General features: G+C 36.1%; 1 protein-coding gene across 4 annotated transcripts in view; it reads left to right on the plus strand.

The window, feature by feature from the left end:
- INPP4B (inositol polyphosphate-4-phosphatase type II B) overlaps positions 1 to 27,635 on the plus strand; it is a 378,253-nt gene that overhangs the window by 303,446 nt on the left and 47,172 nt on the right. For 3 of the 4 annotated variants that reach the window (XM_004588140.2, XM_058666822.1, XM_012927832.3), the window contains exons 20-22: positions 2,453 to 2,550; positions 20,270 to 20,382; positions 25,235 to 25,389. In XM_004588140.2, the coding sequence (XP_004588197.2) occupies positions 2,453 to 2,550; positions 20,270 to 20,382; positions 25,235 to 25,389 (366 nt within the window). Of the gene's footprint in view, positions 1 to 2,452; positions 2,551 to 20,269; positions 20,383 to 25,234; positions 25,390 to 25,563; positions 25,775 to 27,635 lie in introns of those variants that run through there. The other variant, XM_058666821.1, reaches the window with a different exon arrangement.

Genomic DNA, 27,635 nt, shown 5'->3' on the forward strand with positions numbered 1-27,635 from the left:
TTTTTAGTGTGTGTATATATATATATGACAGAACTTTAGGTCCCAACATGATAGTCTCATGGCTAAAGTCCTCACTTTGCATGCACCAGGGTCCCATATGGGCACCGGAAGTCCTGCTTCCCATTCAGCTCCCTGCTTGTGGCCTGGGAAGGCAGTTGAGGATGGCCCAAAGCCTTAGGTTCCTGTGCCTGTGTGGGAGACCTGGAAGAGGTTCCTGGCTCCTCCCTTTGGATTGGCTCAGCTCCAGCCGTTGCAGCCTTTTGGGCAGTGAATCATCAGATGGAAGATTTTCCTCTCTGTGTTTCCTTATCTCTGTATATCTGACTTTCCAAGAAAAATAAAATAAATCTTAAAAAAGAATCTTTATCACAGCTTATGAGGCTAGAATGTCCAATATCAAGATGCTGAGCAGTGTGGTTTGTAATCAGTGTTCTTTCCCTGTCTTACAGGTGAGTATTACTGGCCACACTGGATATGCTCACATGAATCCTATTTGTTTCAGAGACAGGAGGATCTCCCATTCTTGTTATGGACATTATTGCTATAGGTTTAGATATCTACTCTCACAGCCTTAGTTAACCATAATGATTGCTCTAGAGACACCCTCGCCAAATAGTCATACTTCAGAATCAGGTGTTACATATGCACTTTTAAAGGGAACAAACACTTGGGCATGATGCTTATACATTAGCAGAGGATATTTTCAGAACACTGGTGGGTCAGTCAAAAAGCTGGAATATTTATCCTACAGCCTAAGGAAAAATCATTGGCACTTTCTGGAACTATGGAAATTGGACATTTATTCTCTAGCTAATGCTGTTCTTCCAAACCTTGAGATACAGAAAGAACAGATAGTGACAGGAAGCAGGGTTTCTTCATGAGTTTGTCAAGTTAACAAATACATATTATGGTTTGAGTCATGCCATAATCACAGTATAAGGGAGTAAATAGGACAGGAGAGACAGTGATTCACAGATAAAAGTGGCTGCCTTTCAATAGGATCATAGAAAACAGGAGGTTTCTTCTGTACTTTGAGTAGGGGATAAAAATCTGTCAACCCAGTTAGGAAAATAGACACTCTTGCCAGCAAGTCAAGAGCAGGGGAGGTGCAGGGAAGGAGAAAGGGAGGGCTGAGTTGCATGTAAAAGGAAAGTCTCAGAGGCGTTGATTATTGATGTTGAGGGTACGTAGTGTCACTACATTCCCAAAAGATGTTTCAGAAGTAATTATGGAGAGGTTAGGTACAAAACTACAGAGAGTGTACCTTACCCCCACAGGGAGAAGAAAGGCAGCTCTGTTAGTGATGAAATGCATGCTAGATTAACTTTTCCAACATTTCAGATATTTCACAGTGCAAGGGGGCATGGGATATGGCTAAGATTAAAGTTAATATGTGTTAAATGAATGAAAGATTTGACTGTGTTGTAGAGGGTACACTGAAAGAGAAGAAATTGGAAGAATACCATTTGACATTTTGAAAGCTTTGAGAGAGTGCAGAATGCGTGTTGTTAAATACCTAATATATGATGACAGAATCCCGGTGAGAAGAAACTGATGTTTAAATGACCAATGTATAGTAGGCAGAGTGGCAGCAAATTAGGACATTTAAAATAGTGTGTAGATACTGAATCTGAGTTTATTACAAATATTGTGGATAGAACCATATAAATATTTTTTCTTCTTCCAGTTTAGAGTTATGTTGCATTTGAAGTGAAATGGGAAAGTCACATTGAATGTTTCATCTGAAACTTAGAAAACCTGGTTTGGGTGGAGATATAAACTAGAAGCTAATTACACAGGATCCTTCTGTAGAAATGGACAGATAGACTCCAATGTTGAACTGGGAAAATTCTCAGAGGGAAGACAAGCCAAGTGAGGCATTTGGAAGAAGAGAGAGGACACTGCTACAGAGACAGTGGCATTTCTGGCCTGGGTATGAGTGAACCAACCTCCAGGAGGTTGAAAGGCTCTGCGTGTGCCTGCAGACTGAGTGTGCTGGAGTACACACAGCCCAGTGTCTGGCCCTGGTCTTCGGGACCATTCTGTAGACTCTCACGGGTAAAGTGTAAAATCGGGCAGATAAAAAGAGGAAAAGATGATTCTTTCTAAATACATAGAGAAGTAAAGTCCCCACAAAGAAGTACAAGATGGACAAGGTAAATTGTTATTAGCTGAGTACCAAATAGGCACATGCACATAGACTCACACTTTATATTTGCTAGTTAATTTCTCTACACAGTTGATGGTTGTGAGAATATTTGGGTATATCAGAGTGGATTGGTTGAATCAGGTCAGTAGAGACTAGAACATGTTTGAAATCATCGTGAAGTATTAGTGTTACTTTCTATGAGAGCCTGCCTCCAAAAGTAAACTCAGCCTTCATGTAAAAAAAAAATGTTGATTTCTGGTGCTAATTTATACTCCATAATTGTTTCTCTGCTTCTAATTTTAGGTTTGGAGATGTCTCTTTGCAAGAAAATATTAATCAAGAAAATTTTGAACTGCTAAAAGAGTATTATAAAATATTTATGGAAAAGATGCCTCCTGATTGTAAGTATGCAAGCTACAGAAAACAACAGTGTTCATTTCTTGTTTATAAGTCTTCAATAGAGGTCAGGTAGAGTCAACAAAATAAAATAGCATACTTTGGGAAAGTTAAAATGGTTTTCAGTTCATCTGAACTAAACATAAGCAGAGCTGAAAACTGTTTCATTACATTGAAATTTTTTAAATGTATCAGCTCATGTTTTGACATTAATTTCAGTGCCATTAGAAAGTGAAAAACAGTTAAAATATGTAACTTACAAATAGAAATCTCCATTTATTCCAGTGAATTTTTTCTGTAATACTTAACCATGTAAACAAGTTTAAGAAGTAATTAAATTTTATGTTACATTACACATATCACATATGTAGAAGTAGAAAGTAAAATTAGGTTTGAGGTATGCAAGTTATTATTAACTGGCATAGATGAGGCATTGTATTATTATACAATATTTTTATTGTAATATTTTATGTGAAGTAGTTAAGGAGTCCAAGCCTTTATAAATGTTTTGCACTTTTGGATTTTTAGTTTCGCCATTTATCAGTTTTGCAATTGTTTTTTTCTGACAATAATAAGACACATAGCATTTGAGCAGTCCAAAGTCAGATGATCAGGAGTGTATTTAAATTCCTTTATAAATAGCATTATTGTGTTGAGATACTGAATATTTCAAATTAATAAGGAATCAGGATACGTTATGAAAATTTTTAACCAGAATCACTAGTCAAAGTTGATGTGTCATCTAATCTTAGTTGATTTGTTCTCTAGTGTGTATTCTATTACGTAGTTTGAAATTTATGAGGTATGAAAGTGTTTAAGCCTTCTTATAACCAAGTGAATTTTTCAGCAAAATATGCAATAGCATATGTATGTTTATGTGCTTGCAGTTCCAATTTAAGTTTGTATAATAGGATTACCAGATCACAAGTATTGTGAAACAAAAATTAATCTGAACTGAATGTTTTCCATTGTTATTATTTCCTAACCAACGCAGTGTCACAACTATTTGCATAATATTTATAATGCACTAAATATCTACGTGATTTAAAGTATATGACAATTTATGTCTTGGCTTATATGTGAATACTATACCATTATATACAAAAAAATCCATGGATTTTGGTATCCTTAAGAATCCTGGAAACAGCTCCTCCCTGGATAGCAAGGAACTGCTGTGATGTGTATGTAAGATTGGTACTGAATAGACAGACTTGCCACTGGCTGCTCTCTCTAGGTACTGTGTGTTTGATGTCTTCCTCCCAGTTTTCTTTGTCTAGTGTTACAGCTCTCAGACAGTTGGTCTTCTGGTCATGAACTAAGGCACAGGAAATGTTCAGGAGTTCCTCCCTTAAGTACTTACCTGGCTTAATCACTGGTCTCTATGAATAATGGGAAATTTCAGTGGGATAAGTATCAGTGCTTCTTCCTTTTCATTCTCTGATCTTCCCATTGGGCTTGATGATCACATACATGTTTTGCTCTTTAGCCCCCTTTATTCCCTTCCAAAATATTACAGCAGTTAAATTTCACAGTATCAATAAATAGGACAAAATGCAATAGGAATTTTCTGTAGATCTAGCATAAACTACTTCATATTTTAGAGGCATCATTACATGAGTCATAGGATCCTGTCCTTAATGAAAACTGCAAATAAAGTGCTTCTCTCTTATTTGAAGGAGTTGGGACTATTGATTTCTCACATTCTGTCTATTTCTCCAAAACAAATGCTCATATCTTTTATATTTTATCCAAGACCAAGTAGAAGGGTGTTGCCATACAGACCCGTGGGAATTCCAGCACCCAGGGGCTCTTCTATTTTCATGGTGAGGGTGAGCTGTCTAGCATTGTGAGATAAGAAAGAATGATATTGAAGTTTCTATGAGTTGTTATAACTGTAATATTTGAAATTTCTATGAGAATTGCATGCAAAAATATTTCTTTTAGAAAATAACATTAGTTTTTTAGTGAAAGTAAGTAGACTGTTTTCATATATACAATTTTGGTTACATTTTCTTGGAGGCCACATTAATATCTAAAACTTGTTAATTTTTGTGTATCATAAAAGATTACTAGGATGTATTGTATGGTCCTAACAGCTTTTAATTTAACGGCTAAAGCAATCAGTAGATAATCTAAACTTTTTTTCCAGAATTATACTTGCTGTTTTGGAGCATTGATCCTTTTCCTGAAAAACTTAGGTTTTTTTTTTCTGATTGTTGCTTGTGTGTTGATGATATTCAGTAAGTTCCACTTTACTTGATTGTTCCCAGCATTTCTTGCTTGTTAATACATTGTCACAGATATCATTTCTGCATTAAGAAAAACAAATTGTATTCTTTCAATGTCTAAAACTAGCAAAAGATATAATAAGTTTTGGATAATCAAGTTTAGACAAATTGTTTGATTATGTTTCTAAAACCCACATACAGAAAATAAGAATACAGATATATTATAAGAGTACCCCTAAATATAAAACAAGAGTGACTAGGGGAATAATTTCTCCTCAAAAGTAGAAAAATGATTTGAGGCAGAAGAGAAGAATTTATTTCAGAACAAAGGAACAAGGACATAAATGCATAAGTGAAAGACGACTGAAGATGAAAATCAACCATTTAATTTAGACAATTGTGAATCACTAATTTTGGTGAAGGAGTTTTGATAAAAAAAAAAAGAATCATGGAATGAAACTACATTGCTAAACACAGGCTCAGTAGGTAAACAGAGTGAAAGCTACTTACTTAGTAAAGTGCATACAATGGAAAAACATGAAAACTATCGTCTGAAAACAATAGTATCAAGGGACAGGATTTTTTTCTCCTCTGATTCTCTTCAATTCAATTTTTCAAGATGGTAGGCTCCTGCATGTCTAAAGACAGGTAGTAGTTTCAGGGTGGAATCTCTGAACTAAGGACCTATACTGTGGACCAGACTTGAAAGGTTCTTGATTAAGCAGAAATGAAAAGGCCTGTGGAAACAGCCAGAAATCTAATAAGGAGCCCAAGACAAAGCAGAAGGCTGGACCCCCGTATGTGGCAGAGACTGAGTTTTCCAAACAGCAGGAAAAAGTACTATGAATGTGATCTAGTCAGGTTTTCATTGCTGAGATTAACTACCTAACAAAAGAAAGCTATTTACGAAAGAAGGTGGCTTATTTTGTAGTTTTGGAGGTTCACAGTTCAGTATCAGGAAGACCATATTTGTCCAGCCACCTGAGGAAGCTGGAGTGCGAGACAATTGGAGAGCACAAGTAAAGGAAGGATAACATAGCAAAACTGAAAGCAGAGAGAAGGGTGTGTTAATCCCAGCTTGGTCTCACATCCATGCTTCTCAGGAGAACAACCTTCCAAGGTCATCCCCTGTGACCTAACAACCTCCCACTAGGCTGCAGCTCCCAAATATCAAAATAATTGTGGAATTTTTTGAAAAAAAGATTGTGTTATTTATTAAGAGTTCAAGTGAGGAGAGAAAGAGAGAGTTTTTTCCACTTTTCCATCTGTTGTTCACACCCCATGTAGTCACAAGTTTTGAGCCTGATCCAGGTTGAAGCTAGAAGTCTGGAACTTCACTCAAATCTTCATTCATTCACATCTCCCATGTGGGAAGTAAAGATCCTGGTATTTAGACTGCTGCTTTTTCAGGTGAATTATCATGGAGCTAGATTGGAAAGGGAGCACCCAGGTTTCCAATGGATGATTTGCTAACAGGATGTTAACATCGCAGATGTTATGTATGGCATCATAACATCATCCCTCCACACATCATACTTAGATCAAGTTTCCATTATGAATCGGTGAACCATTGTTAGTAACTATGTGATTGATTAGTAAATAAATAAACAATTAATTAATTAAAAATAAGCAACAAACTTCTAAAACACAGGCTCTTGTGGAATGCATAAATTAGTGTTCAGAGTATACCCAAAGGTCCTTTTAAAAAGGTTCATGGAAAAATGGAATTAAACAATGTTTAATTTGGTGCAAAACATTAAAAGGTATGCACAGTCTTTATATAGTACACATTTTGCATGTATCATGAAGACTTTGTATCGTGATTTACAGAAAAAGAAAATCTGTCAGGTTTGGTGGAAGCCGCTTTAGTATCTTGACAATTCCGGTAGAAGCCACTCAGAACTTATTGAGGGTTGATTTTTTTTTGTATGCAAATGATTTACAAAGGTTTCAAAATCTAGGTTAGAGTTGGTCTTCAGAGCTCTGCTGGTTCATCACTGTTTCTGCACTTCTAGAGTCCTAAAAAAAAAAAAGAAAAAAGAAAAAAATATGTTTATTTTCGTTGGAAAAGCAGATATACAGAGAGAAGGAGAGACAAAGATCTTTCACTTGCTGATTCACTCTCTAACAGCCACAGGCCTGGAGCTGAGCCAATCAGAAGCCAGGGCCCAGGAGCTGGTTGTGCATCTGCCATGAGGATGCGGGGTCCCAGGTTTTTGGGACATTCCCTGTTCCTTTCCCTGGTGACAAACAAGGAACTGAATGAGAAGTGTAGCAGCTGGAATACAGCACCCCTTACAGGATGCCAGCACTAGCAGGTGGAACATTTGCCAATTGAGTCACCACTCCAGCCACCCCAGAGACCTTTTCAACTGCTTCAGAGGATAAAATAACCTTTAATACAGATTTTGTTCAGATCTACTTTTTGTTAACTTTAGTAAGGTTAATCTAATAGCAGATCAATCATAACTTTCTCTGATATCTTGTCAATGCTTTTAGTATGGTTAGCATGTGTTTTTTTTTAAATATAAAATGTATGAAAGCCAGGCATGCATGACAAGAACTCCAATGTTTAGTTTACTGAACTAACATTTGGTTAATGGAATGAAATTTGTTTAAAACTAAAGCATTTTGTGCCCTTTAAATGTACATTTTCAGTTAGGATTTTTCATGCTTTTATAATTCAGGTTTTTGTAACTGTCCTTTAAAAATAGATCAATGAAACAAATTAGGTCAAGCCAGGCTAAAACAAGAAGGAAAATTATTAATCCCAGAATTTATATTTTAAAAAGTAGTAGCCCTGCAGTGAGATAAGTAAACCTGGAAATGAGAGCTTTGTTCAGAGGCAGGTCAAAAAGAATTTTACTATAAATGCAATTTGTATTATCCAAGAATGGGCTAAATCACTCTTGGTATTTTGAGAATATTGCCATATGGCCATTAAAAACATGTTTCCCAAATATAGAAGGGAGCTCTCTAGCAAATCAGGATGTTTTTTAGAACAGGACAAATATGTAATAGCATATTCCCCAGGAAACAGTTGGATTTTGTTTCCAAAAGAAATGAAGAGAACACCATGGTATCATTCACAATCACACTGCATGTAAAATAAACTTAGGAGCTGCTTTATCTAATTGCACGTTGGACCCAAAACATTGTTTAACACCAGAATCACTGAGACATGTCAACAAATGGCTAAAAAACATCGAATAACATAATATAAATCAGTTGTTGAAATAAAGTCGTTGAGAAGAGTTGAATGTGTTCGTTTTGGTAGTACATATACTAATATTGGGGTGAAAAGAATGAAATGATATTTGCTGCACTTAACAATGAAAATTGGAGCTGGAATTGTGGCACAGTGGGTTTAACCCTCAGTCTGTGATGTTGGCTTGCCTTATGAGTGCCTTTGAGTGCCAGCTGAAATCCTGTATGCTTCACTTCTAACCTCATTCCCTGCTAATGCACCTGGAAACCCAGGTCTTGGGCATTTGAGGAGTGAGCCATTAGATGGGATATGTTTTTATATCTCTCATTCTCTCTGTCACTCTGGCCTAAAAGACTTTAAAAACAAAACATTGAGGCTATTTACATGGATGTTTCCTTCAGTTATTGATTATTTCAGGAGCTGCAGCCCAAACTAGAAACTGTGATAGAATTCATACTGACATTTCAAGGTATGTGTTCCTGCAGAGAGGGGCATCGCTGCATAACCAGGAGGTTAGGTTAGCCAGTCACTGCTTTCTATAAAATTGGGGTTAACATGTGTGATACTTGTCTCACTGCTGCCATGTTTCTTGGGTGTTTCAATGCTCATGTCATTTGAATCTACCACCTCTGGAGTCAGCTGTTCCAAGCTTAACAGACTCTGGAAGTGACCTGAGTTTATAGAATCAGGATGGGTGATGAGACAAATGACGTGAACAAACACATACACATATACACACGATAAACTACACAAGGTCTTCAAAGTATGAATATTTCTGATTCCCAAAGAGGATTTCTGATATAGATGAGCCATTTTCAGATTCCAAACTAAATGTCAAACTATTAACCTTTGTCCCGCATGTGATAATAATGTATTTCTTCTGAACAATTCTCATTCATGTTGAGAGACCCTTCTAACACTCACAGCAGAAGCATCCAAGGCTACGGTATGATTCTGTCAACTGAGGTTCTACTGTGACAAAAGCACTGTCAGTCTCTGCCCCCTCATGTTTTTCCTCTGTTTTATTTTCATAACCCATCAATGTTATGGTCAACCATGTAAGTAGGGATTGCCCTACAAGTAAGATCAGTTGGAGAAAGGCACCTAAGTTAAATATGATAGCTTATGCTTAAAAAATTAAATATTCAGTGTCTGCATCTCTCAAGTCATGCCACAGTCTGGAAGACAAGAATTCTAGTCATTTAGAAATCCATCTGCAGTCTGTGGAGTCATCCAAGGAAATATTGGTATCTAATAGCCTAGGTGCTAAAGCAATCAGTAGGTCAGCGGTAGTATCACCAGAAAACAAAACTGGGCCACAATACCTGGTCTAGATTCTTGATGATGACTTTCCAAAGGAAGCTAGAATCATGGTCCAAGAGTTAGTCAAGGAGAAGACAGCTGTACCCAGAGGCCTCTAAGAAGGAGAAAATTGTGGACAGAACTTTGCTACTTCCACCCTTTTAGCCTTTTATCTCCATCTTGACTCTTCATTATCCAAGCTTGAGTGTAATCCAAGTGGTGCCAAGTTGCTTGGGAAGTTAGATTTCCTGTGATATCGTGCAGAAAGGGAAAAGGTCCAACTATGAGATTAAATCAACAGTTGGCCAGCACAGTCTACACCTTTGCTACTTAGCACCTCTGCCTACCATACACCCATACAGGAGTAATTTCTAACAAATCTTCATCTGGATGTGGGAAATCATAATTTTGTATTTCAACAAGCCACTGTCTTAGTCTGCTGCATTATAAAACTCTGAGAATCACTACTTTGGCCTTGTTAAGATGTTAAAAATTAGCTATTAAATACATTTTATATTTTATATTTTGCATTTTACTTATTCTCTACATGTGGATACAAAAGAATGTGAAATTGCCCAGAATGTTAAAACTATTTTTCATTCATTTATTTGATTTTGAACAAATATTCATAGCTGACTGACTTAAGCCTGTGAAGCAATTCAAATGCAATGATTCTGTACAATGTGAAATTACTTTGATTTATTACGTTAAGATGTCTTATTTCCCTAAGTATACATAATAATTTGAATATTGCAGATTTAGGGGGAGTTTTGTCAATGAACTAGAGATATAAGGATTTTCCTAAGTGAGCATATGAATATCATTCCAGTGAGAACTGCAGATTAATTTAGAGCTTGATCCATTGACTGCTAATAATCTGTGCTTCATTGATGTCTCATCCTTGACAATGCAGGCACTCACAGAAATAGAATATACAGTTAATTGATTTTTATTTTATTAAAATGTATGTATATTTGGAATCAGATTGCATTTAAATATTTCATATATTAAGCATATGTTCAGCTTTATATTGCATACACATTGAGAAACATTTAACAGGAACTGAGATTATAGGAGGAAAGTGTGTTGTATTACAGCCCAGTCTCAAGATTGAAAACATCTCCAAAAGGGCAGATGAAATTCATATTTTGAAAATTGTTAGTTGTTGAATTTTAGTATACATGCTGCTGAAGTGAGTGCTGCTGTTTGGTTAATTTTTTTTCTGCTTGATTTTAAGTTTGCTCCAGCCAGATATTTATCTACACCAGCTTCACTTATTCAGATTTCAACCCTATTACATTCTGTGTTCCAGTTTTGCTTTCATCTTACTTCATCCAGTAAGTAGACTTGGCATAATGAGATGTTTCCACTTTCATCACCTGGCTTCCAGATCACTATTGTTTTCTGCAATCGCTCCTACTGTTTCAATATTTCTTTCCAACCTGCAACATAAATTTCTCATTAACTGTCTGACATCTAAATTGCCAGAACATCCTACTGTGCAGATTAGGGACATATATTCTGCCCATAGTTAAATGTAGCTTCATTGGTTTAAACATCACCTAACTACTGGCCATTGATCTGCAGATGTGTATTGCCAATCTGTCTCTCCTCTCTCATCTTATATGTCCTGATCAACACTTCAAATTTGCTTCCTGATTCACTTACAGGCTTCCTCTTTCTAAAATCTTCTTCATCTAAGTTTTTATCTAGTCTAACGTTTTAATTACTTTGGAGGAAGGGGAAGGAGCTACTTTGAGACATCTCTTTCAATCCTAACATTACTTCAACTACCTTCAGAAATTTCACAATACGTGCACTAATCTTCACCAGTTACATTGATGCACGTTCTAGTATTCATCCAGGTTATGGAAATAACTTTCCCCCAGGCTCTTTGTTCCTCCATCACCCCTCATTCATTCTACTCTTTTTTTTTAATTGTTAGAAAATCAGGTCAGAGAGAAGGCAAGACAGAGAGATTTTCCATCTTTCTTCCCAAGGGACCGCAAATGTCAAAGCTAAGCTGATACGAAGCCAGTAGCCAGGAACTTCATCTGGGTTTCCCATGTGGGTGGAGGGTCCTAAGGTTTTGAGCCATCCTCCACTGCCTTCTCAGGCCACAAGCAGGGAGCTGTATTGGAAGTGGAACAGGTGGATCACAAACTGGTGCCCATATGGAATCCTAGCACATGCAAGACCAGGACTTCAGTTATTATGCTTCCACACTGGACCCTCAGTCTATTCTTACCACAACCTACTAGTATGTCACTGTTTTTAAATGAAAGTGTAGGATTCGGAGCAATAGTGTAGTGGTTGAAGTCCTCGCCTTGCATGCGCTGAGATCCCCTGTGGGTGCTGGTTCTAATCCCAGCAGCCCCGCTTACCATCCAGCTCTCTGCTTGTGGCCTGGGAAAGCAGTCGAGGACAGCCCAAAGTCTTGGGACCATGCACCCGCATGGGAGACTTGGAAGAGCTCCTGGCTCCTGGCTGGGAGCTCCTGGCTCCTGGCTCCAGCTGTTGGGGCTGTTTGGGGAGTGAATCATCAGATGAAAGATCTTCCTCTCTGTCTCTCCTCTCTGTATATCAGCCTTTCCAAAATAAATAAATAAATAAATAAATAAATAAATAAATAAATAAATAAATAAATACAAGTGTAGTAATGTATGTCACTAAACCCTTCTGGTCTCTATACTCCTAGCCCCTAATTGTTCTAACTAAAAACCTAAGTTGTTATAATTGTTCCTAATGTCTCAATCTCGAAAATGCTGCTTGTTTGATGCACCTTCTTTTAAGTCTCTGTGTTATAACTTGCTCCACATTGATCTTTTGCTGTTTTTAGGGCATCAAATTCTTTCTATTTGTTAAATGCTGCATTTGCAGGTTTTCCTTGAACAACCCCATTATAATTGCATCCTTGCATAACCTCATCTCCCTTTCTCTTTACTTTTCTCTATAGCATTTGTCATGATCTAACATAGAATGTGGTGTTTAGTTTGTTAAACACTGCTGCTTCACAAGGATTTCAGCTCCAGGACAGGAATCTTTGTTCATGCATCATTATTTTATAATTTACATTTCCAAGCTTTATGAAAACCTCTTATATGAATAGATTTCAAGCAGTTTTTGCACTAAGCCTAACGTCCTTTTATCCCATTTCCAGTTTGTGAAGCACCCTTGCATGTGTTGACTTTAATTCAAAATATAAAAAAATATGTCTAACACTTGGTTTTCATGCATAAATATTCATTGACTGTATCAAGAAAAAGAATACATCTGATAATTTAATTACAAGTCATAAAGGATCAGAGAATAAAGGAATTTATTAAACCATGGAATGATCTAATCAAGGCACAGTATTTCTGCTAGTAATTGTTGCATGAGAAAAGGCTCTATATTCAGATTGTTTTGGAATTCATACTATCACATTGAAAAAGCTTATAAATAGTGGCAAGATTTTCCCCTATACGGCCATATGATCTCAACTTTACATTGCCATATAAATTAGGTCACAAATGATACTTATATAGTGAGCATGGATGAGTTCTAATAAAATAGAATAAAATAAAATAAGACCTTTATAGAGACCACCTGTATTTAGTCTTTCTTTAGACACTGTTTTCAGATCACACTGTAGATTGTCAACACCTAATTAATTTTAGCATAGCCTTTCCTATGCAGTGTGAGATCTAAAACATTAAATGAACCTGTTAACACTTTACTAGATGAATACTACTCAGCGTGAATTTTTGGGAAATATAGGTAGTCTAACACTATCATTTGCTAAGAGGGATTTAAGGTTCAGGGTAGATTCACTTGTCCCGACCTGTAGGACACGACGCTCAAACCCTGAGGGTGAACTGGGAATGCCGGGCTGCTGGCCCAAGAAACACACGGACACACGTACTTGGTGGAAAAGAGTGCCTCATCTCTTTATTTTGCTCCTCATATATATACCTTCTTCTCTAGGGGAGGAGGGGAAGGGTAGGGGTTTCCTGGAAGTAGTTATCTTCATTGAAGCAGGGAAGGAACTAATCATCTATATTAAAACGGGAAGAACTAATTATTTGAACAGGAACAAGGGTGGAGGTTCTATTCTGCTTGCTTTACACAGGATGTTCTGGCCTAATATCCTGCTTGCTGTGACCCTGCTTGCCCAAGGCAGGCTTATGCAATGCAACAGGTTGTCAGGCATGTCAAGTCCAAGGCCCATAAGTTTGTGGCTCCTAACATTCATTAAGTCCATAGACTCAGCCAATAGAAAAATGGGAACCAGATTCCATGCCTGGTGACCTCCAGTTGACTGTTGTTTTCATTTTTATTTTTCTGTTTTGCCAAAACTACGTAGGGACTTCTGCCTTGACTTTAAAATTATAGACTTTTAAAAAATTTTGAATATTTATAATACCGTGCTTTTATATTTTGTTTGTATTCTGCATATATAAGTTTATTTTCCATCCACTTTGAAAGAAATGTTGATGTACCTAGCTTTTGAAGACTGTGATGCTCTTGGTATTGGTAAAAAGTAAAAGAATTTGGGCCAATCACTGTAGCCTAGCAGCTAAAGTACTTGCCTTGTATTCACCGGGATCCTGTATTGGTACCAGTTCTAATCCCAGCAGCTCTTCCTCCCATGAAGCTCCCTGCTTGTGGCCCGGGAAATCAGAGGAGGATGGTCCACTGCCTTAGGACCCTGCACCCACATGAAAGACCCAGAAGAGTCTCTTGGCTCCTAGTTTCTGATTGGCTCAGCTCAGGCCATTACAGTCACTTGGGGAGTGAATCGTCAGATGGAGGCTCTTCCTCTCTGTGTCTCCTCCTCTCTGTACTTTGCAGTAAAAATAAATACATATTTTTTTTTTCAAAAAAGAAAAGGTATTTTTTTCTTATCCATTGTCTCTTGAAGAAGTCTTGAAGACAATTTTTAAAGGAAAAGTGATACAAAATGATGCTCACTTTTAATGAAGTTAAAACTAACACATAACATTATAGCATTCTTTAAGTTGTAGCTTGAGTGAAAGTACAAAACCAGAACACAGTAAGCGATCAGACTATGTGTTTGCATGTGTACAGAAGGCCAGTTGCCTAGCCAATGAGGCATTGAGCTTTATAACTCTTACATTACTTTGTGACCCTGCATAATTAGATACAGTGTGCTTCTAATTAGCTGTATTCCACTGATGCATATGTAGTTACAGACTTAGATGTCTGGCCTTTTGGTCATTTTTACAAATTTTCTTCATTCATTCATTCCTTTTTATCTGAGTACTTCCTTCTTTAAATAATCTAAGTCTTGCATTCTGAAGGCCACCACTCGTGGAAGACTAGTCTTTCCCAGTAAACTAGTCTGTAAATTGACACACAGTGGCATGAAATTAAAAATAAAAAAATACCTTCCTTACTGGTTATGCTACAGATGTGTCTGTGTAGCATTTTCCTCCCCTACCCACTAGTATTTATTATTTTGAAAATATTTTTTTAATCTACACAGCAAAGAAAATACCCCAAGAAGTAAAAAAAAAAAGCGACCAATGGAATAGGAAAATAATTTGTAATCTATGCAACTGATAGAGTATTAATAGCCATAATCTATAAAGAACTCAAGAAACTCAATGACAGCAAAACAAGCAATAAGGAATGGGCAAGGACATAGACAGGGAATTTTCAAAGAAGTACAACAGACACATGGAAAGATATTCAGGATCACTAACCATCAGAGAATTGCGAAGTTTTTTTAAAGCCACTAATATGTCTTCTATTTTTCAGAATTTGGGTATAGTTGGATAATATAGGTTCCTCTGCCAAGAATTTTATTAATTGCTTTCCGCTACCAATCACTGGAGCATGACAAGGTTATTGTCCTCATTTTACAGTTGAGGAAATTTGGACAAAAGGTTAAGCAACTCACCCAAGACCACACTTCAATAGCAGGAAGCGAATTGGCATTAAAAATCATTTTCGCAGAATCTTGGATCAGTGTTTTCTTTGAAAGAAGGTATCAAACAAAAAGAAGAAAGCAGGAATAACAAGTCCTTGGCAACGCACTCCCGCTGTTCAGCCTCAAGCTTGAGACTGCCTTAATATTTAGTTAGAATAAACAACTTTTTTTATCCCAACATCATGTTTCCACCCTATAGTCTCCCATCCTCTGATGAAATCAATGCTCTGAATTTAGTCTTTACGTTCTCCTATACACATTTATTTTATAAGCATATGTCCATAAACACGATGCAGTTTTGTGCATCTCATTATATTATTACTATTATTGTATATGAGAAAGTTTTCTATAATTTTTACTCTTTTTCCTGTGTGCATAAAATTGTCACTTTCTACTTATTCTCTCAAGGAAATTACCTGGGCATTTTTGTCATTTACCACAATAAAGAATTATTTACTTTCATCTCTAATTACTTTTTTGAACTCCACTTTAGAAAGAGAGCATTTCTAAGAAGATACATTACAGAGACTCAGTTATTTAATTTCATCTTAGTGAGAAATGTAGGAATAATATCTGCTTGGATTCAGATTTGAGGGGAGTGATTTTTGGCCAAAATCATCTGCTCTGAGTGTATACCATGATTTTCAGTGGATACATAAGGTTGTGTAATTACATCTTAAACTTCTGCTTACAGGGTAGTCATTACTAATGATACTCCTCCTCGGCCCAGAACTAATGTCTGTGGCTTGCAAGATTTTTACTAGGTTGAAATACACTGGCAACAACTGCACTGTAAGAGTTTATGGAGATGCACTCTGAATAAAGCAAATTTTATCATCATGGAAGTAGAAATGTTACCCTGACAGTTTAAAAGGCATCAAAATAACTTCTTTCAAAAATTCAGGCCATAGGGAGAGGGCATAAAATTTCCATGAAACATCCATCGTGTTTGCTTCTTGTCAAGCACTGTATTATGGGATGGCAGATGGCTGTTTCACAAATATACATATAGGAACTCATATTCTGATTTCAGTGGATTATTTCTAAAAATTGCCATATGGAGAGTAACACTCAGTTATTTCAACAAATTATATGCTTTGTGTGGAATCCAAGAATTCCTAAGAAGTGGGCCTTCTATGTTTATAACAATATATTGTTTTCTGGTTGTAAATTTATCCTGAGGATACCAGCTTGTACTTGTGAGAAAGTATGGATTTAGAAGCTGGGAGGGAATTTTGTAGCTTGATTCTCCCTCCAGATATGAACCTGGTTGTAAGAATCATTTAAGCATCCTGGAAACGGGGTCACCCCATGTTAGTACTTAGCAAATGTTTGCTGTGGGTTAATAAATCAGTTTGATGGTTTCAGACTGGCATTTTAAGCACTAACATGAAATGGAGTAAAAACATTTTAGGTCAATATTATTACATGTAATTTTTGTTATAGAGCATGTATATATGTGTCTACATAACTGCTATCAATTTCCTTTTTTAAATTGAGGTATATTTGGTGATAAAAATACATAGTTATGCTGTACAGCTGAATGCTTTTAATATACAGATACTCCATTAAATAATTAACCATATCTTCTTCATCTGTGATAATTAGCACTTGCGTGTGAAAGTGTGTATGTGTGTGCACACCTATGATCCTTGACAATTTCAAAAATACACCAAAGCCTTTAGTCGAAGTCGCAGTGCTGTGTGCTAAATGCTGCCCTTAGGAAAAAGCCCAGATTCCCCGGCCTAGCAAGATGGACCCGTCATGAATCCTGCCTCCAGGAACATCAGCACACCCTGTGTCCACAGTAGCACATTATGTCTCTATGCATCACTTTTATTTTTCACTCCGTCTCATACACTCTCAGCATTCACAAAGCATTATCTTTGCTGGACCCTCTTCCTTACCTAAGTATTCTTACAGATTCTCCCACCCCTCCTTTTTGGCCTGACAGATATTCACTGGGTTATTCATAGCACTGTATAAACTCTGTTGCACTTAATAATGGGTTAATACAAACATCCTCACCTTAAAAACTAGAGATTTTAAAAGAGGCCTTCCATATTGTAAGAATTCAGTTTATTTTCTCATAAATATACTGTGTTGACCATTGCTTTTTTAGTGATTACTATTTAAAAGCAATGCCTCTGTGTTTTAAATGATATGTAAATGACATTTTTGTAAAACATATAACCTAAAATGAAAACTGTTAATATTTACATTGATATGTCACCATCCATATATATATATACACACACACACACATTTATGAAGGTTGAATATCTACACATGTCTATCTATAGATAGATAAATACACATGCAACATAGACATTCATACAATATAGACAATGTTGCACAAATAAATTAGTAAGCCTAACCAATGTTCACTTTTGAGTGATTTCAAGGATACATTATATATTGGTCATGTACCTATATATAATTCTGATTTATGAATTACCCTAAATGCATTTTATCACCATTTATCAACATCAAAAGCAATAATGGTAGCTCTCACTTCTTTTTCTCAGATGTTATGAGCATAAATCATTCTCACCTTTTTTTATTAGCAGAGTACTTACTGTTTTATTTATTTTTAAAGTTTTTTGGGGGCCCAGCACAATAGCGTAGTGGTAAAAGTCCTCACCTTCCATGCCCTTGGATCCCACATGGGTGCTGGTTCTAATCCCAGCAGCCCCGCTTACCGTCCAGCTCCCTGCATGTGGCCTGGGGAAGCAGTCGAGGATGGCCCAAAGCCTTGGGACCCTGCATCCGCGTGGGAGACCTGGAAGAGCTCCTGGCTCCTGGCTTTGGATTGGCTCAGCTCCAGCTGTTGGGGCTGCCTGGGGAGTGAATCATCAGACGAAAGATCTTCCTCTCTGTCTCTCCTCCTCTCTGTATATCCACCTTTCCAATAAAAATAAATCTTTTTAAAAAACTTTTTTTCAGGGCATTCTACATTCAGCTTTCTTCCCTTGATCTTAGGCTGTGTCCATTAAAATTTCTGTGTTTCAGAAAGTCTTTTACTTAATAGTATGATATTTTTAGTGAACACATCTTTTTTATCTTATGAGAATATTCTCTAATTACATAGTAAGTACTTATTTTGTCAGCTTTCCTCCTTTAAGACTAATACCTTGGAATTATGCATACATTCAGTGTGGATTTTTCAAGTCTCACCTTGCTAACCCAAGGTCCATATCTAAACTCTACCTGACCTTTATGCTGTGGCCATGCGCTCAAACCTGAGAAGATGACTGCTTTTGAGACCATTGCCTCGTCACCACATGTCTCCCCTCATTGGTAGTTGGAGATCATTCCTGTAGCTCATAAGGCTACTTCCTCTAATCTTTTAATGCTAGAGTAAACAAACAAAAAAACTAGTACTTAGACATCAGGTTCAGATTTGAAAAGTACTATTTAAGTCAATTAGAGTTTGTTTTTGTGATCAAAGTCAATAATATAAACATGTTTCAATAAGTGTGTGAAAAATTAAATGAAAATACAGGTTTCTTAGGTACAATTTTTGAAATCCTAGTACAATTTAATCACAAGAATATTTTTCAGAAACTTTGTGTAGACTTGTTCCATGAACATTTTTGAAGTACACTCATGTGTTTTCTAGTTTTTAGTTATTTTCTCCTCTGTTTCTAACATCAATGAGGACTCAGGAATTCATCATTTCTAACCTTTAGCATTCAGTAGTAGAGTTTATTTTCATACTATGCATTATCTATTCATCCATTCACTTATACAAATTTTTGATTGGTTTTATTTGCATAATAATTGCTATGCCAGTTTTCATCAAATTTCATGTTAATATGATATTAATACAAAGAGAATAGATTCAGTGCAGTTCATTGATACAGTTCAAAACATGGTGTAACAGGACTTTGTCCTTCTCCCCTCCATTCTTGTTGCTCTCTTTCCTTTGTTTTTACCCTCGCCTCCCCTTTGCTGCTGCTTTTCCCATCCACTACACGTGTCCTCTCTGCTCTCTCCTCACATCTCCCTTCTTTCTTTCTTTTCTTTTAGTTTTTGCAATAGTATTTTAAATTTAGTTTTTAGCCAAAGGCTTAATGTTCCGCTAAATTAAAGAAAAAGTGCTACAAGTAAAAATTAAGACTGTGTAGTTCAGTGGGTATATGGGAAATAGTTATAAACAATAATAAAAGGAAAATAATGACTATTTTATAAGTTTCCTTTACTGTATTATAACCTTAAATTCTGCATCTCCAACTCTGAGAGGTATTTGTGCCATGTTACTCTAAGTTTAATATACATTGTTAAATTTAGGCACTTATTACCTATGAAATGCCTAGTGTCCTTTTCTGGTCTCTGCCCAAACAATCTGTCATTAACTATGGCCAGCTATTGTTCCTCTTTCCATGTTGTACCTGTCCTGGTTTATGACAGTGGTTCTCAATCAGAATAGGTTTTTCCATCTGGGGACATTTGGAAATAACTGTAGACCTTTTTATTGTTGTACTGGGAAGTGTGCTTCTGGCATGTGAATGATAGAGTTCAAGGAAACTGCTGACACCTAGTAATACCCAGTTAACAGCACTTCCTTACAATAGCACAATGCTATCTGATTCACAATGTCAGGTGTACTGACACTGTCGAGCTTTGCTGTATAGAAACCGACTTCATGTTTTAAAATTGAACTTTCAGATTTATTTTACCCCTGAGATACTCAGTTCCAAAAATCCTTTAGATTCAGAGTAGCTAGCTAATCAGTGGCCAAAAAAAAAAAAAAGGATTTGTTTAATGGCATCATAGCATCATCCATGGAAAAGCAATTTTCTTCTCATTAAAATAATAGCATATGACTGTTTGATATTACCACTGAGACACAGATTAGAGAATAGGTCAAACTGACCATATTTTCAAGTAATAAATATAACCCAAGGAATTAAAAACTGTGATAACTTACAGACACTGCTCCAAATGACATTTGTTATTTTGAAAATTACATTTGCAAAATGAAAAATTCATGTACAACTTAGTGCTAAAGTTTTTTTTCATTTTTCCTTCATTTTGTATTCTCCTAGACATTTCACATTTTCAAGAACAGTATGATGTAAAAGGATTACTAGAAAATCTTCATCAAAATATCCAAGCCAAAAAAAGAAAAAATGTGGAAATCATGTGGCTGGCTGCAACGGTAAGCACTTCCATCTCAAGTCTTGTTCCTCATCACATTATGAGTGGTGTTATCAGTTATGTACTATGCTAGATAAAACTACTATAATTTCAGTTACTATAATTTCAGATGTCCTCTGTTATCAAGATAATTGCATATTTCAATCTTGTTAATAGTTGCACTGACAGATTAGAACATAACTTGAAGGAAGATGTACCAAACAAGAAATTTACTTAGTAACTGTTCTTTCAGCCCAGGATATATTGTCACTCTAAGTTGAAGTGAGTGTTTTGCATTTCCCTAGGGTTTTAGATTGTAATGCTAGTTGACCTGTGACCCAGAATTTTGAACTGCTGATCTGCAGCCACATAGTTTCACTAAGTATAGCTACCACATCACTGACTTACAGCTTCAGTAATGCTCCTGGACATTACTCCTGGACATTACAGTTAACGAGCTTATAAATGTGTCAGTTAATGTAGAAGTTGGCAAAGGATTTATTACTGACTGTTCTTAGAAGGGAATGGGTGTACTTTGTATGGTTCTTTCTCCCTTATTGGCACCCTTAGTTGGAAGATCTGCCTGCATTTCCATATAGGCTTCTACAAAAGTTACTGAGAGAATCATGCCTGTGCTTTTTTGAGCCCTGACATGGCAGCCATTGGACGTTTGCTCATATGAAACAGATGATTTTTGTAGAATATCTATACCCTAAATCCTTTTATAAGGAACACGTCTTTTCATCAGAAAGGCATAAAACGGGGATCTTTGTGAAGAATGTCGTGTTCGTAGTTTCCACAATGGTACGTCTTATGAGTTGGAACTAAGCTTCTAGCATAGTCCATTCATTTTCTGGCAACAGCATTTGAAACAGCCTTTTCCCTACCATCAGCCACTTTTAATAATAAATTATTATTTGCTGTCTTCTGCAAGAGAAGAATGAAAAATTGCCATAAGCTATAATAAAAAATAATTTACCAAGACCAATGAAGAGGAAAGATGCTTGAGTTACTCTACACATCATCCTAGAATCCTAGGGAAGAACATCAAAGGGAAAATTATGAAACATTTCTTTAAGGCTTTTTACTTTACTGTTCAAATTTAGGACTATTCTGCATTAGTGTTCACTTAATAGTTCTTTCCTTCATTATGACTCCTCTTTGTATTCCTATAGATTAATATGGTGGTTAATTCTTTTTTATTACTTCATTTTATGACACAGTTTCATAGGCTCTGGGATTCCCCCAACCCCTCCCCAAACTCTCCCCCCATGGTGGATTCCTCCACATTGTTTCTGTAGTACAGTTCAAATCCAGTCATGATTCCTTCATTGCAAACATGTACCATGCATAGAGTCCAGCATCTTGTCCAGATAAATTCAATCGTTTTTGGGGGAGACCATCCATGCTCTGAGAGTAGAGCTGGCAGAAGAGGATGAAAAGCCCATCCAATGAAAAGCCACAGCATAACATCAACAACAATTTACAACATTATGGAGTTAAATGACGTGGTATTGAGTGACCAATATGTTAGAAAATGCAAGTTCTTAACCACATCCTGTGACTACTTCATTAACTTTTCAATTTTAACTTATACACAACCGGCTGCTATACACTTTAGAATGTGTATAGGGTACTATTCAGCTGTCTTGTGTCTATTTTCATTTTTATATTTAGCAATTTATAGTATTGAAGCATAATTTTTACTGAACATGGCAAATTTTAGGATAGTCCAAACTGACTTATAACTCTAACAAGGCATATGTTAACAATTGAGGTGCAGAGCAGTTTTAGGAGGGGTGTTCAGAGAAATCTTCAATACCTTAGTGTGGAGTAACTATTCTTTGTGTCCTACCTAGTAAGGTATATGTGAGTCCAAACTTCTTTTGGGACTCAGGAAGGGAGCTTTCTCTGGTCCTTACTTAGTTCCAACTTTGCATCCCCCACTCTTTTGCAATGACCATCAGGGTTGCACCGGAGGTCCCCCCCCCCACTGCCAAAACTTAGATCAGATAGACAGAGACCATTAAGGAAAGCTTAGAACCAGACAGGAAATGGTCAGCTATGGTGGTTAATTCTTACCAAGTTTTTGAAATAAGTTGTTAGTTTTTTTCCCATTTAATTAATAGCATGAAAGTAGCTTGGTCATTTACCAAGGACATCTGACAACTTAGGATCATAGAAGCATCTTCATACATGCATATGTCTTAACTATATGTAAATAGAGAAATTAAGGGCATACACATACAATCACAAAGCATGTATTCTTTTGCAGTTTATAATTTTCCCATCTATATATTAAATATTTTCTCAAAATCCCATGCTTTTCTAATATACTTTTTCAATATATGTGCTTATTAAATATGGTTTATGGTATACCATTAGACTGGATGAATAAGTTGGTTTTAAATCTTAATTTACCTAAAATACCTTAACGTGAAGAAGAATAGAATTTTATGGGTTCCAGGAAGTCTTAATCTCTATCTCTATTTAGTTTTCCTGTTGTCTTTAAATATATTCAAGAAAGCACTGCTTTTCTGGATGCTTTACATTTTGAATTAAATATATATCTATGAGGTTTGATTGCTGAATTTAAGTAATGAAAGAGAGCATTGAAAAAGTATCCATTAATACAGTTTATAAAATTAAGTTCATATAGTTCAAGAGTTGTAGAAATACAAATATTATAACCTTACATCTATTCTAATAAAATTTCCTTCATACCCACTTGACTTTAAATTAAGAACACTAAATATCATAGGCAGTGGTGTGTACGTTTCTAATAAGGATGATATGTTGATATGCTCATTGTATTTTTTAAAATAATATAAATAGTCCTGTGAAAATTCATACCAAAATAGAGGATTCCCAGAGTAGCTAAAACAATCTTAAACAACAAAAATAAAGGTAGAGAATACACAATATTAGACATCAAGATATACTATAGGGAATTTATAATCAAAATATCCTGGTATTGGCACAAAAATAGATATCCTTATCAGTGGAACAGAATAGAAATGGGTAGCAAAAAGAAATGTAGAAACAATCTATGGAAAGCTAAAATGAATTGGGCCTTAGATTTATGTAGAACTGTATTTGCATCTTAGTTCTGCATAGTTGTGTGAAATGTACTTGACCTAACTAAATCTACATTTCCTCGTCCATCATGATGACAAGTTTGGATATTTTGTATGTTATTGAAAAGTGGTTCACTTATCTTATGAGGATTTATGTGGATGTTTAAAATCTCATCACTTTAGGGCAGTAGTTTGGCCTGGTGAATGAGCAACCAGTAAGGATGATCATAACCTCTGGAAGAATGCTATAAAAAACTGTGCTGATGTCATAATATTTGAAATATTGTTAGAAATATTATTTCATTAAATCTTGCATCATAATGTACTCTATTTTCTCCACAAAATGACCAATACTATGAATACCTCATTTGGGGATATTAATATTTGAGTTTTCAGGAAAATAGTAAATGTATATGTATATGATTTCTATAGATGAAATAAAGCTGATAAAATGTTATAAATTCTAAACCTGAAAAAATTCCAGAGGAAATAAAAAGTCCCAGCCCTGCTCCTAAATTCAGCTTCCTGCTCATACACGGCCTGGAAGGCAGCATGGGGTGGCTCATATAGTTGGAATGTGCCATCCATGTGGGGTACTTGGATGTTCTGAGTTCCTTCTTTGGGACCCGGACTGATCAAAGCTGTTTTGGGCATCTGTGAAATGAACCAGGGATGGGATTGTGTGCTTGCTCTTTCACTCTCAAGTAAGTTTGTTAATCTCATAGTGTAAAAAGCAAAATGAAAAAAAATGAATTAGATATATAAAATGAAAGAATAAAACTAGCTAGAATTCAAATCATGTGTCCACCTCTGGGTGTGTGAAGTTGTGGCTTCTGAGCTGTGTTACCTATCAGCATGCACTGCAGCTCCAGTAGCTTCTCAGTGGCATTGCATCTTCTGCTTGGTCTTCCACAACTCATACGGCTTCACCACTCCCACACCCTATGTATACACATACATGCATACGCACATACATATATGTGTACATATGCGTGTATATGCATATAAAGTGGTTTTTATCATTTTTAAAATTTTTATTTCATCTTATGACTCAGCTCCATAGGTTCTGGAATTTCCCATCTCCCTTTCCACGTATCCCCTCCCCTACTGACTTCTATGCTGGTATTGCAGTGGGTAGTCAGGTTATATTCAACAGTTTCATCTTTGGTCTAGATACAGAGGGGCATACTGAACTATGTCTCCACATCTGGGTACGTCAGTCTCTGCTATATTTCTATTCTACATCCCCTTAAATACAGGGCAAAAAAACACAATCCACAACAGGGAGAAAAACGAAACATTTACATCAACATGAAGCTAAATATGCTACAGAATGGCCAATCTGTCACAAAAGTAATGAAAAAGAAAATCAGAAAGCTTCTTATAGAAAATAATACCACTGCATGAGCTATGAGGCACTGAAACAATAACAATAAAAACAAGGATGACAATAAAAACGAGAATCGGAATACCCATGTGATGTAGCAGAAACAGTGTTGAAAGGGACAATTACAATATCAGGTGCTTATAAATGATCAAAATGTCTCATATGAATTATCTGTTAAGGAGTCACAAGGACTTATTGAAAAAGACACTAATGAATAGGTAAAAGTCACAGCAAAAATAATTGGATTTAAAGTCAAAAAACTACAAATTGAAATAAATTGAAACAGTTGACTTCTAGCAATTAATGCAAATGCAGATTCATGCAAATGTTTAATGTTTAGGATTGTTTAGGTCACCATTTGACAATAACCTATAAATGAATAATCAGCTGTGTATGTCCATGTGTTACAGATTTGTCGCAAACTAAATGGCATCCGTTTCACTTGCTGTAAAAGTGCCAAAGACAGGACCTCGATGTCGGTTACACTCGAACAGTGCTCCATCCTGAGGGATGAACACCAGTTGCACAAGGACTACTTCATCCGGGCGCTGGACTGTATGAGAAGGTATCCCATCTGTCTTAAATCTCGTGTTTCATTTAAGATCATTTTGAGTTTTTTTTCCCCAAGCTACATATTTATTACAGGAATAAATAGTTAGTAAATTGATTATATTTCTGTAGATTATAACTGATGGCACAAGAGATAGAATTGTTTCTGTATCCTCCCCTTCTCTTTCAGGATATAAAAGAAAATATACCCATGAACACATTTGATGATATATATGGACAGTATTTTTCATTCGCTCCAGTTCATAAACTCCGAATCCTCAGATTTAACACTCAAAGAGTACATTCACTCAACAACTAAGTAGACATAAGTACGCGCAATGTACAACTAAGCCATTACCAAGACAAAGCCTTTGCAGTCATGATTGACAGATGGGCTTCCCACGGCTCTGGGTCTTCCTAGGGTCTCTGGGTCAGCAACCAGAAATCTACTTCCCAGAATCATTTTCATATCATTCATCATATAAAGGAGATAACACTGACACTTCAAAATAAAGTATTCACATTGCTACTCTGATGACATCCGCAACGCTTTGCCCCAAGTCATGTTTCTTGATTCATTTCTACAGTAATTAAAATCTAAGACATAATGGGAAAGAAAATGTGCCTCATTCGCAGTGTCCATCAGCAAGGGCATATGTTAATTAAAAAGTTAAATGAAATTGTCTTTTCTTAAAAGACTAGTTTAGAATCACATCAGGAAGTATGGAATAGGTTCCCCATTTCCAGAAATGGATGTCTAGGACTGAACTGGAGAGGACTGCTGCTGACCTGGAATAACTTTTACTCCCATTTTTTTTAATTGTTGCGGTCTTTTTCAGTGGAAATGTGGGTGCTTAGCTGTGTTCATTCTTAGCTTGTATGCTTTTCCACTAGTGAGAGATTTCTGTGGTCCTCTATTTCATTGCATTTCATATCTCTTGACATTTCCATTGATCGGTGAGTTCCACCATAATTTTTTGACAAATGTCCAAGGTTGTCTTGGACTTCTGACATGAACATCTCAGCCATGTAAAACACATTTTGTTGGTGTATTATTTTCTGTAGTATAATGTCTCAGCACTAATTGAAGAAATCTGGAATCTGAGAATTAAATCCCCCAAATATGCAGGAAAGCATTGCAGACATCGCTGTGGGTGGTATACAGGTGCTTGGTGAGGGGAACAGGAACCTCTGCTATGGAAATGCAAGGTGCATTGTAGGATTCACGTGACTGAGCTAGCAAATTGTCTGGAAGCTTAAATAGTTACAAGTTTACATAAGGCAAGGATAAGATATTTAAAATTTGAAGGAATCAGACAGATAATAAAGTGTGCATCTCTTTTACAGCTGTCGCACTAAGCCACATACTTTGGTATTGTATACAGTTGTTCAGACTCTGTCTTATGTACTCAGCCAGTTGTTCATGGCATAAAATCGTTATGGGTTGCTTTTTGTGTTCTTAAGTTAAATAAGGTTTCAAAACATTATTCAAAGTTACTGAGGTCCTAACTTCCATGTCTCAACTTCTCTGGTAATCCTCTTCTTGAGTGTTCTGTTTTGTTTTAATGTTCAAATTTTATATCTGCAAAGTTATCATTTGGTTTTGTATACATGCAAGGGTTACATGGCAATGTGAAGATTTGTCTCTATGTGCATACATGTGTATACATTTAAAAATAAGATATGTTCTGTTATTTAATAGTTACCCTTTCTTTCTCTCTTTGGATATTCTGTTCATGCATCAAGATGATAAGTTAATCAACTCTGGCAACAAAACAATATAGGTATCAGGTTGGATTTAGGAGCCAACCGACCTGAGTTTAAATCCAAGCCAGATGTCTCTTGCTAGCTATTAAAAAGTTCATCTCTTATGCTTAGTGCTGTAGGTAAATTAATCAGTCTCTTGATGTTTGTTTTGTCATATGTAAAATAGTCATGATAGTAGTTGTCACCTCTTAGAATTATCTTGAAGATTAAGTGAAGTCATAAGTGTAAAGTGATTAGAGTTCTCTTTGGCACACAATAAATTAAGATTTGTTAAATAAATTTAAAGTCATGATATTACCATTCAGCTCTCCCAGGCACAGTAAAGTCTAGCTGGCAATAATTTTCATGTCCTTATGTTTATGAACACACACAGTTTAACTCCAGCAGTAAGTATGCTGGCCAAGCTTAGATAAGATATCAAATCTAATATTTTGCCAATTTAATCAAATAAGTTTTTTATTAAATAATGGCACCTTATAAACATGTATATGTTTA

The sequence above is a fragment of the Ochotona princeps genome, chromosome 7 (genome assembly GCF_030435755.1).
Source record: "Ochotona princeps isolate mOchPri1 chromosome 7, mOchPri1.hap1, whole genome shotgun sequence".
NCBI lineage: Eukaryota > Metazoa > Chordata > Mammalia > Lagomorpha > Ochotonidae > Ochotona > Ochotona princeps.